The 16,613-nt window shown below is 41.7% G+C and overlaps 1 protein-coding gene across 1 annotated transcript in view; it reads left to right on the top strand.

Moving 5' to 3' along the window:
* The window catches only part of LGR4 (leucine rich repeat containing G protein-coupled receptor 4), a 79,128-nt gene that overhangs the window by 18,933 nt on the left and 43,582 nt on the right, over nt 1-16,613 (top strand). The window contains exon 2 of the mRNA XM_075712146.1: nt 16,391-16,462. Coding sequence (XP_075568261.1) covers nt 16,391-16,462 — 72 coding nt within the window. The remainder of the gene's footprint in view (nt 1-16,390; nt 16,463-16,613) is intronic.

Below are 16,613 nucleotides of genomic sequence, written 5' to 3'. Positions count from 1 at the left end.
TGTTTCATCAACATGGGTTGTTCCACTTGCCTTCATTTTGGGAGCTGCTGGCTTGCGATGGATTTGAGTGAGCTGTTGTGGTTATGCCAGATTTATGACCGCCTGTAATTTTTTTTTTTTTCTTGACGTAGCAAAGGACGTACAGCAAAGAGCAGGCACACTAAGCTTGAACTTCTCTTTATTGACAGTAATATTTAAAAGCTAAAATGTAACAGTGTTTCAGTTGTGAATACATGGAAATTGTGTGTACTGCTTAATGTGTTTCAGAAATCCCTGTTACTTTTCTTCCTTAAATACAAGAAAACAGGCGTGTAATGCCCCATTGAAAGAAGCCTGTAGGGGTGCTTTGTGAGGGTCTTAATTAAGGGCTTTGAAAGACTAAACAAAAGGAAAAAGAAAATGCTTCAGGGTTATTGTTATTCCAGCCCATTGGCTCAGCGAGCTGACCATCCATTGGTGCCTTCTGTCCATTTGGGAGCTGAATGACACTTTTGTTCGTGGTTAACAGAGGTGAAAGAAGCCAATTATTGGCTGTCTTTTCCACAGGGCAGCTGCAGACAGATTTCACTGCAGGCAAATATGGACTTTTCTGCCATAAGGATGGTTGTGATGACAGTTATTTTTGTGGAATTGTATGAAAGAAAACAGATTTTTTTTTTTTTTCTCCCCTCCAGTGACTTGTGTAGATGTTTATTGAAAACTACTGTGAATGTGCTGGCGTGGAATGGGAATGTGTAAAGGGCTGGATTCCCCATGCCAACAGTATACTCGGCTTTTTCTCTGGGCATGTGGGAGAGTGGGGTTTTTGGGGGTTTCTTTTTCTCCTCTTATTTTCTTTTTTTCTTTGCAATTGCAGTTAAAATTAACTGCAGGGTTTTTCTAATTGGTGTGCAGTGTGCATTAACCCTCTTATGGCTGTCACCTCAGACTGTGCTGGCTGCTTTGTGTGCTGTAGTGATGGAGGGACAACATCTGCAGGTTAGCAGGAAGTCCTACAACAGCAAAATAAATGTCTGCATGCCATTAGGATCCTCAGAAAGAGTCTGTGCATGAAACTTGCCACTCCTTCTCCCACATCTCTATCGGTTGGTCCATTATAAAATCTTTTCCCACAACCCTTGCTTTTATAATTCAAAATATATTCCTTTCCCCCAGATTTTCCTTGTTTGAGCCTCTAGTTGTAGTTTAAATGTGTGAAAAGTCTTGGTTGATGAAGAATCAGGTTCACCAACTGTTTGGATTCTGGAGAAGTCTCCTCCAGTTTGGGGCAAATTTTGAGTTAAGTACCCACACCGCAGTCAGAGTTGGTCTATCTTAGTTTGTTACGCTGGAAAACTTCTCGGCATGTTAGTGGCTCAGGAGGCCTGTTGGTGGTTGTGGTAGGTTGCTTGTGGTGGCCTCTGCATAGCCGCCTAAAATCTGCGTTTAGGCATAGTTCATGATAATACTATGGGGGAGTGGGGAAGAGAAGAAAAAAGTCTTGTTCCTCATCTTGTGTGGCTTTCTGCTGCAGGTAGAAGGAGAGTCTGCCTTTTGCCTTTTGACCTTCGGAGGTGGAAGCACTATAAGGACATTCCTCCTTCATGTCTTGGTGCATACAGAGGAGTTTTTGTGCCTTCAGTTGGTTTCTCTTCATCCAGACTATTTCCCTTTATAGATTTGTGTTTTTAACTGGATGGCTTGTTACCTGCAGATGTGACTGCTCCTGGCAGTTTCCACTATGTTGACAACCCACATCCCCTGAAGTTGGTCGTGCCCCCCTTGGGCTTAGCGTGGCACAGGCAGCCTCTCAAAGCGTCGGAGGATGCAGCTCTCTGGGCACTTGTCATCTGTTGGCCGGTGTCAGCAGTAGGGCCGTACCTCTGCCAAGTTCCCGAGAACGCGTGAGACGCCTACGTGTGCAGTGCTGTGAAGTTGCTCGCACAACCCTGGCAGTGACGGCTCCGCACGCAGATGCGCTGGCAGTGACAGAGGGGACCGGCTCCTGGGTGCGGGGGCTGGCTCGCCTGCTGGAGGGAGCGAGCGAGCAGCTCGGCTCTTGGGAGAGCAATGTCGCGCAGTCTGATGCTCCAGCAAAGGGAGGTCTCTAGGTGTGAGACCCTGCTCTGTCTGGGGGGAGGCTGGGGGAGGAGGCTTTGTCCCAGGGTTACTTGCAGAAGTAGAACTAATCTGTCCATCTTCTGGGAGAGAACTGTTCCAGTTGGTGGCCAAATTCCACCCCCCCCACCAGCGCTCATAATGCTAGCTAGTTTTTTACTGCAGACTTTGGGAGAGAAAATCCACCGTTATGTATGTAAACACCGCAACTGCTGCTGTCACTGTAGGTCCTGGACTTTAATGCATATCAAGACTTACCAAGACATACCAAGGCAGCAAATGCAGGTTGAAAAAAATTAGTAAAAGCTATACAACTTTGACTACCAAGGAAAGAGTTGTGTTTTTTCACGAGGCAAAGCATACATGAAGTTTTGCTGCTTGAAATGAAATGTCGCCTCTGTGATTAGTCAGATAAGAATGAGCTAATTCCTGACATTCTCATTATACAAGAAAAAATAAAATTGAATTCAAATACTTCCTTGATGTCCCTTATTCAGTCCTGTACTGTTGAAGTAGAAGCTGAACCTGTAGCTCTTCTTTAAGAGCGTCCTGGTAGACGTTTTATGCAGCTTACATTTTCAGTCATGTCTAAGGTTCACTGGAAGGTAAGGTTGGATGCTCAACCCATGTCTTCATGCATGTAAAGGACTTGGCCATACATCTCGGATAAATCAAAAAGAGGAATATAGCTGAAACCAGTGTAACTCAAAAGGAGGGGAAGCTCGTATGCAGCTAGTGAGGCTGTTTGGATTCTTGCATTTAGCTACATGTCTTGTCAATAGGCAGCAACCCTCGCTTTACCGTAAAGTTCGTTGAAGGTAGCATTTCCCCAAGTGAAATGCAAGGGTTGTATGTTAGCACGCATGAATGCTGCCACGCAGGAGACTTCAGGCAGCCTTTAATCCTTCAAATGTCATGAAGTGGAAATTACTTTTCTGTTAAAGTACTGTGCAATAATTGACGATCAAGAATTTCCAAAACCTAAGTTTTACATCTTATCAAAACTGCTCGTGCTTTGTCAGCTACTTTAAGATGCCTTGAAAATTGCTATGTAAAAGCATGTTTGGTTCTATAAAGGCCATTCCAGGTGCTGCCATGAAATCTATTTTGACACTAGAAAGCTGTACTGTGTGCTTTTAGTTTTCCCACAGTATGTAGATAATTATAGTGCTGTATTGCAGAAAAAGATTTTTTTTTTAGTTACATCCAAGTTACATGCTATATGTAAGTGAAAAAAATTCTTAAATGCTAAAGCTGTTATATATAGGTTTGGACTGATTGAAATGTAAACATTTTGTCTTCTGGCTTAATTGTATCAGTGACTGTGTTCATGCACCGATTTTGTTTTGCTTTTTTGCTTTTAGCCTTCTAAAACTGTAGGGCTTACCCAGACTTTTGAGGCTCTGGTTGCTTTCTAAACATTGGGTGGGACAGACTAGGAGACAAAAATAAACCAGAAGAAAATGAATAAAATTCAAAGTACTTAGAGTTACTAAAGTTGGCATTTTTATGAAATTGGATTTGTAGCTGTTTGTGTTCTCTTTTTGCAACAGAGCAAAAACACAGAGTGAAAATGCAGTGAAGATTTTTATATGAATGTATGTGTGTAATGATAGCACTGCTTTTCTATCAGTGTAAGCAGATTTAAGTGCTGGGCTCCGTCTGGACAGCTTAGAAACATCATTGGCAGCTTTATCCTCCCCCTTCCTCTCAGAGATGCAGAAAAGATTTTTCTCCTTTGAACCTGGGGTTTGGGAAGAGGAAACAACCTGTCCAAACCCGCAAAATGAGTCTGTGCTGGGGCAAGGAACTGAACCTTTGACGGGTCTGTGTCCGGAGTTGTAACAGGGAGCTTTTGGTGTGCACTGTTTGTTGTAGTAAATACTGTGTTGCTAGGTGGAGCGAGATGTGGTGTCCTTGGAGTCCAAAGGGTGAGCGTGGCTCCCTGTGCTCCTCTTGAGGCGGTTTAAGTTTTACGGAATTGCCCTTGAAGCTGTTAAATGGAACAAAATGTGCCTTGTAGGTGTTTGTGGGTATGCAGCAGGGACCTGAGACTGGAGGGGGGGGAACCTAGATCTCATTAAACTGGTTAGATTACATAGTTTGGTGATGTTCCTAGTGTTTCAGTAATGGTAGTTCACAGAAGTTTTCAATAAGGAAAAAATGCTTGAGAACTTCCTCAATAGTAACAAACAAAACCTTGGCTTGGTCATGTGTAAAGTGTCTGTGTCGGGTTTAGCAATGTGTGCTTTAAATTAAAACTCGGATATGTCTCTAACCTGGGGCTGACTTAACTCATTAAAGAAAAATCAAAGCTGTAGAGTCATTAAAAAAAGACATAGTTACCTTCGTGGTTGATGGTTCAATAGGACTCTGCGATGGTAAGGAAAACGGTTGCAACTGGCAATTCTGCCCTATTTTAACTTGGTTGCAAACACAGTGTTAAACTTTATTTACTTAAAACATGACAAATACCTTTCTGTAAAACTCCTTTAGGGAATCTGGTGTTGATTTCATTGCAGGCATAGCTACATGTCACATTTTCTTTGAGTGCGAAGTTCCCACTGTCTCACTCACTACCTTTCCTCTTTCCTACTACCATAGGAGTCTATTGCTCCATAGTAGAGGCCAAAACCCAGAAATGTTTTTGTTTATATCCAGATTATTATAATGATCTGATTACAGAATGCTGCCCGTAAACAGTTCCACCATGGAGGTGGAAAGTGATGGGAATATAAGCCAATTTCCTTCATCAGAAAGAAAACCCATCATGCAACTACACCCTGGACGATGTAGTAGGTTGAAGCCTTAAGCATGTAACTTACTGCGTTCTCCTTTTCCCTTTATGTGTGGAGACCTGTGGATTTAAAAAAAAAAAAAAAAAAATCCTTCTGCTTACCTTTAGTGGATTTTACAAATAATCTCAAGTCTTGCCAAAACTGATGATGATGCCAGGTTCAAGCCTCTTACCTGGAGTGTTGTTATTCCAGCCAGTTTACTGGGACTATTGTTAAATGAGATGAAGGTATTAAAGTATTCGCTGTAGTTTCCCATGTCTGGAAGACATGTCAGTGAAATACAAAAGTATCACTAATAGGAGGACAGCATTTTGAACACTTGCACGCAAAGGCTCCACTGCCAGGGTTACAGTTTGCCTTGGCTTCATGTGTAGCCCAAGCTGTGCTGTTTGGAGACAGGAGACAAGCTGGATAAAGTGTAGAAGACATGGAATCAGCATAAAATAATGATGTTGCTTAGATTTGATCCCCCTCAACAACTGCTGTGCTAGTTGCAGGGCATGATGAGTCTGCGTGGCAAAGATGCTATGCAGTGGTCCTTTGAAAAATGTTGGTCTTTACAGATTTTAACGGCTCTGCTGCTCTCCTGAAGTCCCCCTGTAGTCTGTGTTACCTCAAGTGGCTGTAAATTTGAGGGAATTATCACCAAACGCAATGACTTTTCCGATGTTTTAATCTGTAGTTACCCTTGGAGTCTTGGATAACCATGTTGCTTTTTATAAATGATTTTTAAAAACTGTCAAGGTGGAGGGTAGCTGTGATGCAACCATGCTGAGAGCTCCCCTGCCAGCAGTTTGGGTGGTAGCAGGGCATACGAGGCTGGTTACAGATCGGGGATGTGGATCATCCGAGTTCCCACTCGGTTTTGTCCATGGACTTATTCATGGTCTTGCACAGGTTGGTTATTCCATTTTGATGGATGCTCATAGGTATAAGAGGAGTGTCTCAGCGCAGGCTTGCCCTCAGACTGCTTGATTAAATGTGCCTGTCACACTCATGGCCTGATTTTTTTTTTTTTTCTTTTTCTTTTCCTTTTTTTTTAACTCAATTCCCTGGTGTTGCTGTATTCTTGAGACTAAATGATTATAAAACCATGAATAATGCATAATTTTACTCTCTGCTATAAATAACGTCTAACTATGTAAGGGAAATACACTTGTACTGAAAGACATTTTGTTTCCTCCTCAGCTTACAATAAGCCCTTCCTTCAGCCCGTAATCCGCACCAAACGTGTGGCTCTTAAAAATTAACCAAAGAGCATGTTAACTTGTGCTATATTCCTATTCCAGGATACGATCTCTTTCATAATAATGCAGTGGAATTTTTTTCTGGGTTAATTCCCCACCATGTGTCAACATAGGCCATTAACCGTATGTGTGATTGCTTAATGGCTGGCCTGCAGTGACTCAAATACCAGTTCAAAATAGGTCTTTGCATACAAGTATTGTTCTCACTAAGATCTTGATGATGGCTTGATTGGCACATGAATAGGGTACATTAGAGCTAGTTACTGTGTCTGAAAGAAAGCTAAGACATCATGTTGGAAGAAAAAAAAACCCAACAGGTTGATGTGACATGGGAAGGAGGAGGCAGGAGAAATAACTTACAAATATGGTGGGGGAAAGAGGGGGATGTTACTTCTTTTGCAGGAACAGACCTGTCTGAAATTTTTCAGCCTTTCTGTGGCTGTCAGTGAAAATGTTGTAGGTCCTGCTTCAGCAAAATACTAAAAGCTTACTGGAATCAACAGGATTTATATGGGTTTTTTGTATTTGTACTGAAAAAGGGCTCCATCTAACCCTGTTTCCTGAAACTTCTGAATATGTCAATCCCCTCTAATAGCCAGGGTTGGTGGGTACTCTGAAGTTTGATTGCTTCCATGAAAAAGCAGGTTAAGTGCTTTATACCAAAGTGAGCGGTCACACAAACGTTCTAGTTAAAGCCACAGAAAAGTGGATGGAAACATTGCATATAATCTGCTTGCAAAGCTGTTAGAGCATAACTTCTTTCTGCCTCTACCAAATGGAGTGAACCTACACATCCAGCAAATGAGGAACTGTCAGAACAGTCTCCTGTCCTGTTTCACTGCTAAAAAGAAAAAAAGAAAAAAAAAAAAAAGGAAAATAAAGGTAATTCATGTCTTTTGAAAAGGACATGGTGGGTATTAGCTGGACGTAGCACGTGAGCAGCATTGGGCAACTGGAGGGGGCTCCAGGCTCTGCTGGTGACTTTGGGCGGGTTACTTCACCTCTGTGTGCCTGTTTTCCCTCCCGTGCTGTTTGTCTTGTCCATTTAAGCAGCAAACTCTTCTAGGTGAGGAGTGTCTCCAACTGTGTATTTGTACAGTGCCAGTCACGTTGACATGTTGAACTAGGGCCCTTAGCTTCTTGTTGCAATACAAACAACAGATGATAAGACATTGTGCTCATTAGAGAGATAGCATGGGTACTTAGGAAATGGCAAGTGTATTTGCTGGGTGGGAAGGCAACCTGTGTCTTAGCCAGTCACAGCAGATGTTGACTAAGGCTTTAAGTATTTGTGTATTTCCTTTCTTGCAAGAATGTTTCCTAGAAGTGGAAAAGGAAACATGCTCATAAATGAAAAAATGGCATGGCTGATAGGCTTTTTGTGACTGCAGAATGGGCTGTGAATATAGAACAGGTTTCTGTGCTTTTTAAGTGTTGGAGGTCTCTGATCACGTCAGAGGCAGTGGGACCATACTTAAGATTGTTGGGGAGAGATGGAATCACAAGGAGAAAAATCTACATTAATGCAAAAATTGGTTTAAAATCTTCCATTTTGTTTTATCATTAACAGCTTTGTCCATGTTAAAGGGAACAGCAGATGAAGATCAGAACGAGAAAAATGCGTTTGGGCATGGCAGTAAGAATTGGAGGATATGGGATAGTTAATACTGCAGAGTCCTGGCTGTTGGCATACCCAGAGGTGCCCTCGAGTTGGGCCCTTCCCTCTGAGAGATGGGCACTGGTAGTTGTGCAGACCTTGTCAGAAGTTGGGAGAATGTAAATTTTAAATACAATACCAGTCTAACATATTGGGGCATCGGTGTGCTATTACCATTTAAATGTTAGCTAATAGTATAGGCTGAGGTAGCCAAACCTTGCAGTAATAGATGTAGGTAGTATATAAAAGGTAAGAACTAATTACTCAGCGTATTACTTTAACTTTTATTTAAACTCAAACACCATTGCAAGCTCAAACATTTTCCAAGTGTAGGCTCCTCTGTAAACATCATCTTTCCTTTGCCTGATACTTGTTTGCCTCCTGTTCATGATTTCTAGCTGTTGGGGTTGGCATGTCTGCATGTAACGTACATCCTTGAATTTTAGCTGCACTCGTTGGATTCACGGTGCAGGCAATTACTGTTCAAAGCAGTAGTTGTGAGGTGGTGCTTCTGGAAGAGAATTGTTCACTTCTTATCAGGAAGATACAGTAAAACAAAACAAAAAAAACCCCAAACTCTTTTCAATTGAATTAATGTAATTAGAATTTCCTTGCTGATCCTCTAGGCTTTCTATGCTTTCATTACATACTGAATACGATTAAGACATGGGACAGTATTAATGCAAGCTCATTTACTCCATCCCTTCAGTGGTTTTATGTTCATCCTGAAGGAACTGGCTAAATGGGAAAGTAGGTCTAAACCAGGGATGTAATTCAGCTTCTGGTCTCCCCTGGGACTGGCTGCTGAGGTGTGTGATTTGGTTGAAAATTATGTTGGTTTTCATCATGTGAGCGTGTTCCTACAAGGAGTTCGGCACCAAATGTTTCTTCAAGACAGTAGCACCGCAGTACAACTTGGATTGCTCTAACCTTGAGTTTCCCTGATTCTCTTCTCCCCTCTGCCCACCTTCTGCTCCAGCTCCTCTGCTTCTCCCTGCTGCCACAGGGAACACCAGGCAGTTCTTCTGGTTAATCCAGGCGTGGCCTGGACTGAATTTGAAGCATTGACCATTGCCATACAGCTACGTAAACTTCTGTCCCTTTTTTTGGATAATCAACAAAAAATTGTTGATCTGGTATACTAAGAAGAACATCTGTTGCTTTGTCTTCACCAACGTTAATGTAATTGGGACATCTTCCAGATATCAATGGTCCCAGTGGTAAGGGTGGCTAATTGTTGCTGAGTGTTTTCCAGCATCTTGCTGACTTGCATTTGCAATAACCTGGCTTATTTAACATAGTTTCTAAAAATATTAACAGCTCCAGCTTTTCCTAGTACCACTGAAACTGGATCAGGGTTACTACCTGGGGAATTTTACATAAGATTAAGACCTTTTACCTAATGGTTTTGTACAAGTAGGTAGGAGGGCTTTATTCAAATATGGATAGCTCTGCCTAAATAATTTTGTAAGTGTTATAATTAAATAACTCGGTGGCAGAGGGCCCAGACCTTGGAAAAGACTGAATGGAGCCTACAGTATTACATGCTATTATCTATCAGCAAACAGGTTAAGCTTGCTCAGAGGGAGTATTTTATAGGATTTTAAAGGTGCCTTGTTGAAACATGATCTTCTTTCCTTCAACAAACACTCCTCTCTCTCTCCCCCCCGCTTCCCTCTCTCCCTTCCCTTCTAGACTTTGCAAAAGATAGAGGTTAGGTGGAGAGCCAAAAAGAAGTTAGCTCTTAATGAAGTGCAGGGGAGCACAGGGGTGTATTTTGATTTTATTTTTTAAGCAGCCAATCTCGATTGGGTTTGGCTGAGATCTAACTTTCCTTTTCTGTAGCTAGATATTTCACGTGTTTCCGGCTTAAGGTCCTTTTTACAAAGTGCAGTATTTTAGGTCGTTAGCGTGCCTTCGGATGCAGTGCACAAATGTGGTGGGAAGGTGCGTGTGCCCCAGTTCGGTGCGGATCCAAGTGTTGATAGCCGAGGTTGGAGCACAGGATAGAAAGCGTACCACCGGCAGCTCCTGTCAGTTTTAGGAGACATACCAGCACACCAGAGCTGGGTAGCGAGGAAGGTTTCTTTGCCTCAAATGTGCATACCTTTTGGCTGGGGAGATGCAGTGAAGAACAGTAGGTATTGTCAGGAAAAAAAAAAGGGCTGTTGCGGCTAAATGTCCCTCAGTCCAGAGAGACTGGCATCATTTTCCTTTTCAATGCCCATCAGCTATTGTGGGTCATTAGCTTTCATGCTCTGACTATATCTTGGGCTAATGTATTTATCATTTTTGCCTGTCCTTTCTGTAGCCCTCTACAGGAAGTCTGTTACCCGTTTTGTGGTCCCTCTCTGTTGTTGCAGCTTTTCTTCTCGTGCAAAAATTATCGGCCCCCTCCTCCATTTCCATCATCTCTAGTCAGCAGATTCTAGCCAGAATCCAGCTCTGGCAATCGGTAAGAAAGATGTTTAGGATAAATGTAACAAGAGTCGGGCTACTTTATGGTAGAGGCAGTACTTTAAAATGAGAGAGGTGGTGATCTGTGCCCTGCAGGAGACGCTGTGACTTGCTGTGCATTTTATCTAATTCTCTTCTGTGTGATACCACTGATGAAAGCTGTGGCTGAAGCGACTTTCTAAAGATAAGTAGGAGTTTCTTTGTTTAAAATGTGAGAGAATTAGTAAGTTGCCATTCGAGATACGAAGTGTTTCTGCTCATCCTGAAGCCTGGGGAAGTTTGACTTTGGTTAGTGGTAGAATAATGAATCCTTAAAAAACCCTAAAAAAAACCCCAAAACCGCAACCAAAACTTGCCATCAGGAACTGGAATTCTTGCACAAGAGGAGTATAATAAAAAAGTTGATGTGATTATATTGCCTAGTTCAGGTTTCTGAAATCTCCACTGCTGGGTGCTCTAAGAGTAGTCTATACCTCCTGCTTTATGCAGAGGAGATGTGGCGCTGTGTGGTTTTACTGTGTCCAGTAAAGGTGCTTTCCTCTCCCAAGTTAATTTATCTCATTTGATGCCTGTTTTCAACAGAGGGAGGTTTTCATAGCTTTTAGTGTCCTTGCTGGTTAGTATACGTACAGGTGTTTTAAAGACTTTAAAGTGTTTCTGTGTTTAGGTGAAAGCAGGGGACTTTGCTAAACTAAGCTGGAAATAGAGATTAAAGTAGTTGTCGGAATAACCTGAAGGGATCTACTGAAGCAGGGTGAAGACGGCAAGTGACGGCTGGAGTACCATGGCTTGATTTTTCACCTTTGGCTTGTAAAAATCAGGCTCTGCAGTACCTGGGATGGTAAAATAACATTTTTAGTAGGTTTCTTAAAGCTGCTTGTTTTAGTTGTTTTGTGTTTTGTTGGGTTTTTGTTTGTTTGTTTTCTTTCTGTAGTACCTTCCTGGAAGAAGGACAAAACTTCTGACTGAGTGCAAGAGCCTTATTTGTCGTCAAAACTGCAGGCAGGGCAGCAGGAGCACTGTAGGAGGGAGCCCGGTTGTGTTTTTATTCTGGCATTACATCTCTCCTACCTGAAATGGCGAAACTACTTGTACCTATAAGGCTGTGATTCATGTTATCCCCGCGATGCAGCCTCTTCTTGCTAAAGAGGTTACCACCTTCGGCTGCTCCCTGGTTTAGTTTTGATGCCAGCTCCTTGCCCGATCACGCCCTGACCTGCCTCGGTTAAAGTTGGTTAGCGAGCGAAGATTTAGCCTGGCTGCTTAGTACAGATAAGCCCAGTTAATGGCTAACTGCTGAAAGGTGCAGGTCTGCCCCTGGCTTCCTCTTCCTTTTCTTGATGAAGCTACGGTGTGAAACCATGGCATCGCTGTCCTCATCTTTTTCCTCTTAAAGCTGTTGTGTCCGTTTTGCGCTTCCCAGGGAAAATGTCCCAAATGTAAGCGTGGGGCTGAGTTTAATTTCAGGACAGAGCTGTAGGTTGCTGGGGCTGACGGATCATACTGCGAAGTGATGAAAGAACAAGAAATTTAAGATAAGCTTTTCGGATACTGAGCCAGAACTTCAGTGTACCAGTAAAATTCAGGGCAAGTGTGGGGGTTTTTTGGTGTTTAGTTTTGTTTGTTGTTTTTTGGGGGTGGGTTTTTTTTTTTTTTTTTTTGGTAGTGATTGAAAGGTTTGTAGGTGTTGTGCTGGTTTTGGGGGACTTATGTCTGGATGCCATAACCTGATCCAGAATGGGACCCTCAGTGTAGCCCGGCTGAAATGCTGCATCAGGCAACTACTGACGTGATCCTTCCGTTGTGTGGTAGCGTCATTCCCATGGACACTGCTGGAGGTCGGGAAAGTACTCTTAGGTATTTCTTTGTTCTTAGAACTTTATTTTATATATTAGGACCTTAAATGAGCTCTGGGCTCATAGGCCTGAGGTCTTTCTGGTAGAGGTGGCGGAACAGGTGGAGTAGGGCAACTTCTCAGTGGAGATTTCTTTGACGTATCCAAGGCCTGTAGTAATATTTTATCTTTATTACGTGGACAGCCTCCTTGATTCTGCATGCACTGATTTGTTTTTGTGAAATTGTAGAAACAGTAAAGTGACTATTTTCTGAAATAAAAGCGATAGAAACTTGGCAAGGGCTATTTTTGGTTTTGGGCAGTGGTTTTTTGGGAGTATTTGCCATCATTTTGTCATAATATATGGTGCTAGTCCATTTTTGTTGTAGTTCTATAAAGTATGTGTTATTAAAAGTATCTTCCAAATTGACTATCCAGACTTTTTTGTGGAGCAGTTATTAATTCATCTAATTTTAGTGGTATGGGTATGTGTCTGCTAATATTGTTTGTTAATGCTTGCATTGAAGCTCAAGAACTACTTAGTATTTTATTACCAGCAAATAGTGCCCATGAACTCATTCTTTGTCTGAGGATATTCTGTAAACTGGGGAGGGAATTATATTTAAAGAAATCAAGTTTCTCATTTCGGCTTCTACAATTCTTTGTGTTTATTTCCTTCTGTATCAGTTGTTCCCTTCTGTATTGGTTGTTTTTTTGCTGATAGAGCACTTCGGATAAGATTAGTGCGTTTTGACCTTCTCATCCCTTACATTGAAACTTAATTTTTTTCTAGCAGTTTTTCGAAGTGTGACCTGTCCAAGCCCCTGGATTGGTGAGGCATTGGCAATCAGTTTGTTATTTGTGCAGCAAAACTGCTTTTACGTAACGTTTTTAATTAAGCAAAAATTGATTTAAAACTTGTATGGTGGTCATTAAGATACGTTGAAAGTTAGTGTCTTGGTGTTTCCCAAAGTCTGCAAATCAGTGGTGTAAAGCCTGGCTTATTTACTGAGTAGGAGTTACTATCATGTGTAATGAAGGCAAATACAGAAATTTTGTAATATTTCCAGCTTTTTAGCAAGGCATCATGATAAGCAGTTCCTGAAGATTCACATCATAATGCTGAAGACAGAATTGCAATTTATTTTTGTCCCTGTTTTGTTACAAATGCAGTTTTGCTGAAAATAAATTTCAGTCGAATTTGTGGTTGTTGATGATGCTTCTCAAATCTTCATTATTTAAGGTGTTCTGTTTTGTGATTACACCCAAAGAGTTTACTCCACGTATTAAAATTGTAGATGCTAACACTTGGAGCTACAGGCAAAAAACATTCTTTGCTAATTTCAGATCCTAGGGAAAGCCCAAAATACATAGAACTGGGATGTCAGCCATGCTGTATGTCTACATGATTTCCATTGGCTTTGTTTAGGATCGCATATGACGCTTCTGAAAATCAGGCATTTATAGCTCTGGAAACTTGAAGACCATTGCTTTCAGATGGATGTGATTTCCTACTTGGGTCCTAAAGAGCTGTCATGTAGTACAACAAATGGGGCTGCAGTCAAAATCCTTGACAAAGCGATGTATAGCCATTCATAAAGCGCTTTCTGATGATACGTACTGTTGACCTATTTTTACTACCACCGTTTAATACGGTATATATGAGCATAGGGTTTTAGATCACCTGGACAGTCTTTTAAGAGAGTTGTAATTTTCTTGCACAGGTGACTATTTCTTAGGATTCATGTAGGGTCTCCACTCCATTCTTACCCTTCTGTCCTCTTCGTAAATGCTTCCCGGTTGATACTGGAAGGGGATGTGTAGTCATATGGAAAGGAGAGGACTAGCCGGGATGTGTGGAATGCGTGTATTCATGACAATTTGAAAAATGCATATGGGGAGTAGGGAGAATAAAATTTGCAGTCTACCATGGAGCAGACAGCTGACGATTCATGTATCTGATACTTTTATTTACTTCTCTGCACAAGAATGAAAAATGTCCCCTGCAGCAACTGCAGCATCTCACGGTACCCAAGCTGCCGCTGAGATACAAAGCACCTCTTAAAACACGCAGGCTGTGGAGTTCAGAAATAAATCATCTCCAGTTCAGCTCCCTGAAGGAGTCTGTTGTGCCACAGTGGATTTTCTCGGTCATCTCTCACAATTGGGTTTGTTTTGTATGTGCTGAACCTTATTTTGATCTCCATTGCTCTTGGGTTACGTTAGTATGCTCTTGCCAGCTGCTGAGGAATAACTCTCTTAGTTTACACTGGGGTATGAGAACTGGAGTTGTGGCCTGCTATTTAATAAACATATAGTTTAATGAAACTGTTGCATCTAGATTTAATGTAAGAGTGCAGTGTTCGTGTCGGTGGCGGCTGGGGGCCTGTGCTGCTCGGTCGGGGGCAGCAGACCAGTTGCCAGTTACGTGTTAATCTCAACATAAATTCACTGACATCAGTTGACATTGTCAACTGCTGTGGGGAAAAAATATTCCACGCGACACCCCCAGTAACTATGGTTTTTTTTTTTTTATATAGTGCATTCTGTTGTCAGTATAAATAAGGAAACTTTTTTTAATGAGCTATGTTAGACATTATGGTCTGGCAACTGGAAGAATAGTGTGGGCACTCTTTGCAAGAAGCGGTTTAATTTGTTGCAACGTTTTTGGTAGGTTATATGGTACTGACATGGCATTTGGTTTGTCAGAGCATGAAAAAAGGCACAGATATCCCAAGGCACCACTTCCTCAGCAGTGGCACCGACCCCTCCGCATGCTCCTTGCTCCCCTTAGGGGCCCGACTCTGAACCTCCCGAGGTCAGCACCGAGTCCTGTCGTGGGTGGGAGCCATGGAAGATAACCTGAATGTGAAACTTTTTAATTTCTCAAGGGGGCTGTTTTTGCTGCTGCAAAATGGTTCTTCAGGGATTTGTGCCCTTCCAGCATAGCAGGGAGAGTCTAAATTGACCTTTTTCCACCTCATCAGAAGAAGTGATAATTCCAGTTGAGGCAGATGTTTGAAAAACAGGGGTGGCTATGGGTGGGCTAAGAATATCTGACCAGCAGTAGGCAAGGACTGGTACTTTATTCTGAGGTTGAGCTTTTTAGGTGGCAAACAAAATCTGCTGTCCTGCATGCAGTCACCAGTCCTTCAGATATTCATGCAGGAGCTTCAGTGGTACTTGCTGACTATCAGTGAGATGGAAGGGGTGCTTTGGTTTCGTTTGGTTGCTTTTTACCTGAAATACGTGGGGAGGTGGCACATAGGTGCTAGTGAACAATGTGTGGAGGACAGCAAGCAGAAGGAAGCTGTACTAACGAGTCTCGCTGAATGGCTCATTTAAACTACATATTAAAAAAAACCAGTAACCAAGTGGAAAGTAAGAACTTGGGTTATGTCGTGAATTGTTAGGCAGTTATTAGTTTAATTATCAAACTGAATTGTTTTCGTGCTACTTTTACTCACATTGAGTAATAACTTGCTTTAGGACTGGATTATCCATGATGGTTATGTAGGTGTGAACTGAGGTGATGGCACCAAGTTTGCCACTTACTGCTCCTTCGGAAAGAAAAAAGCTGAACAGGTCTGCATACCTATCATGTAAGCACTTGCTGCCGGCCTGTCTCTGCTCACGGACTGAGAATGAAATCTGCTTAAAACTATTACCTCGAGGACTTCTATAGGTTTTGTAGAAAAAAAAAATATGACTGTGGTAGAGCTAGGACATGTTTCTGCTATTCTTGTCAGTTGTTCCAGAAGCCATGTTTGCCAGAAGCTCTTTATTAAGTCCCAATGCATGTATTCTTTTTTTTTTTTTTTTTTTTTAAAAAGACATTGTGGGATGAAAATTTGCGTGGTGGGTGGTCACAATCTTTTTTTTTTTTTTTTAATTTTTTCATATGCTGTGGTTTTAGAGCGGTCTTAATCATCTGTGTTAAAATTGTATGCATGTGTAAGTTGGTAAAAATTAGTACTGGGGATAACAGTACTGTAGAACCTCTTCCATACATGCACACCCTGTAGTTTCACAGTGATTTTTTTTAATTTTTCTTAGATGTGTCAGAAAACTTTTTTATCAGCTTTCCATTATATAGGTCTTTGCTGCGACTGGATCCTCAAATTACTGTGCTTTGAAAGTTTAGCATGCAAATTTCTAGAAAGAGATATTACTGTGGGATGCTAGAATATTTTCTTTCTGTTATCATACCATCTGATTAGGCTTTCTTTTTCTCCTCCTTTTCCTAGAGTGTCAAAATACCCTACTGTTTCTTGATAAATCTGTATTTCTTCTTCTCTAGAGATATCAGCATGAATAACATCACAAGGCTACCGGAGGATGCATTCAAGAACTTTCCCTACTTGGAAGAGCTGTAAGTATTTCACACACATTAAAGTTTTGCTACAACACCAGATGGCTGCATAAAGTGGAAGGTGGGTGGGGAAAGAAATAGTGTTGAGCTGCGAACAGAGAAAGCAATTATACTTTAAAAAAAAAAATCCTGTGCATGTTTGGAAACCGGA

Source organism: Pelecanus crispus, chromosome 6, assembly GCF_030463565.1.
Source record: "Pelecanus crispus isolate bPelCri1 chromosome 6, bPelCri1.pri, whole genome shotgun sequence".
In the NCBI taxonomy this organism is placed as follows: Eukaryota; Metazoa; Chordata; class Aves; order Pelecaniformes; family Pelecanidae; genus Pelecanus; species Pelecanus crispus.
This window is presented reverse-complemented; position numbering and strand designations above follow the sequence as displayed.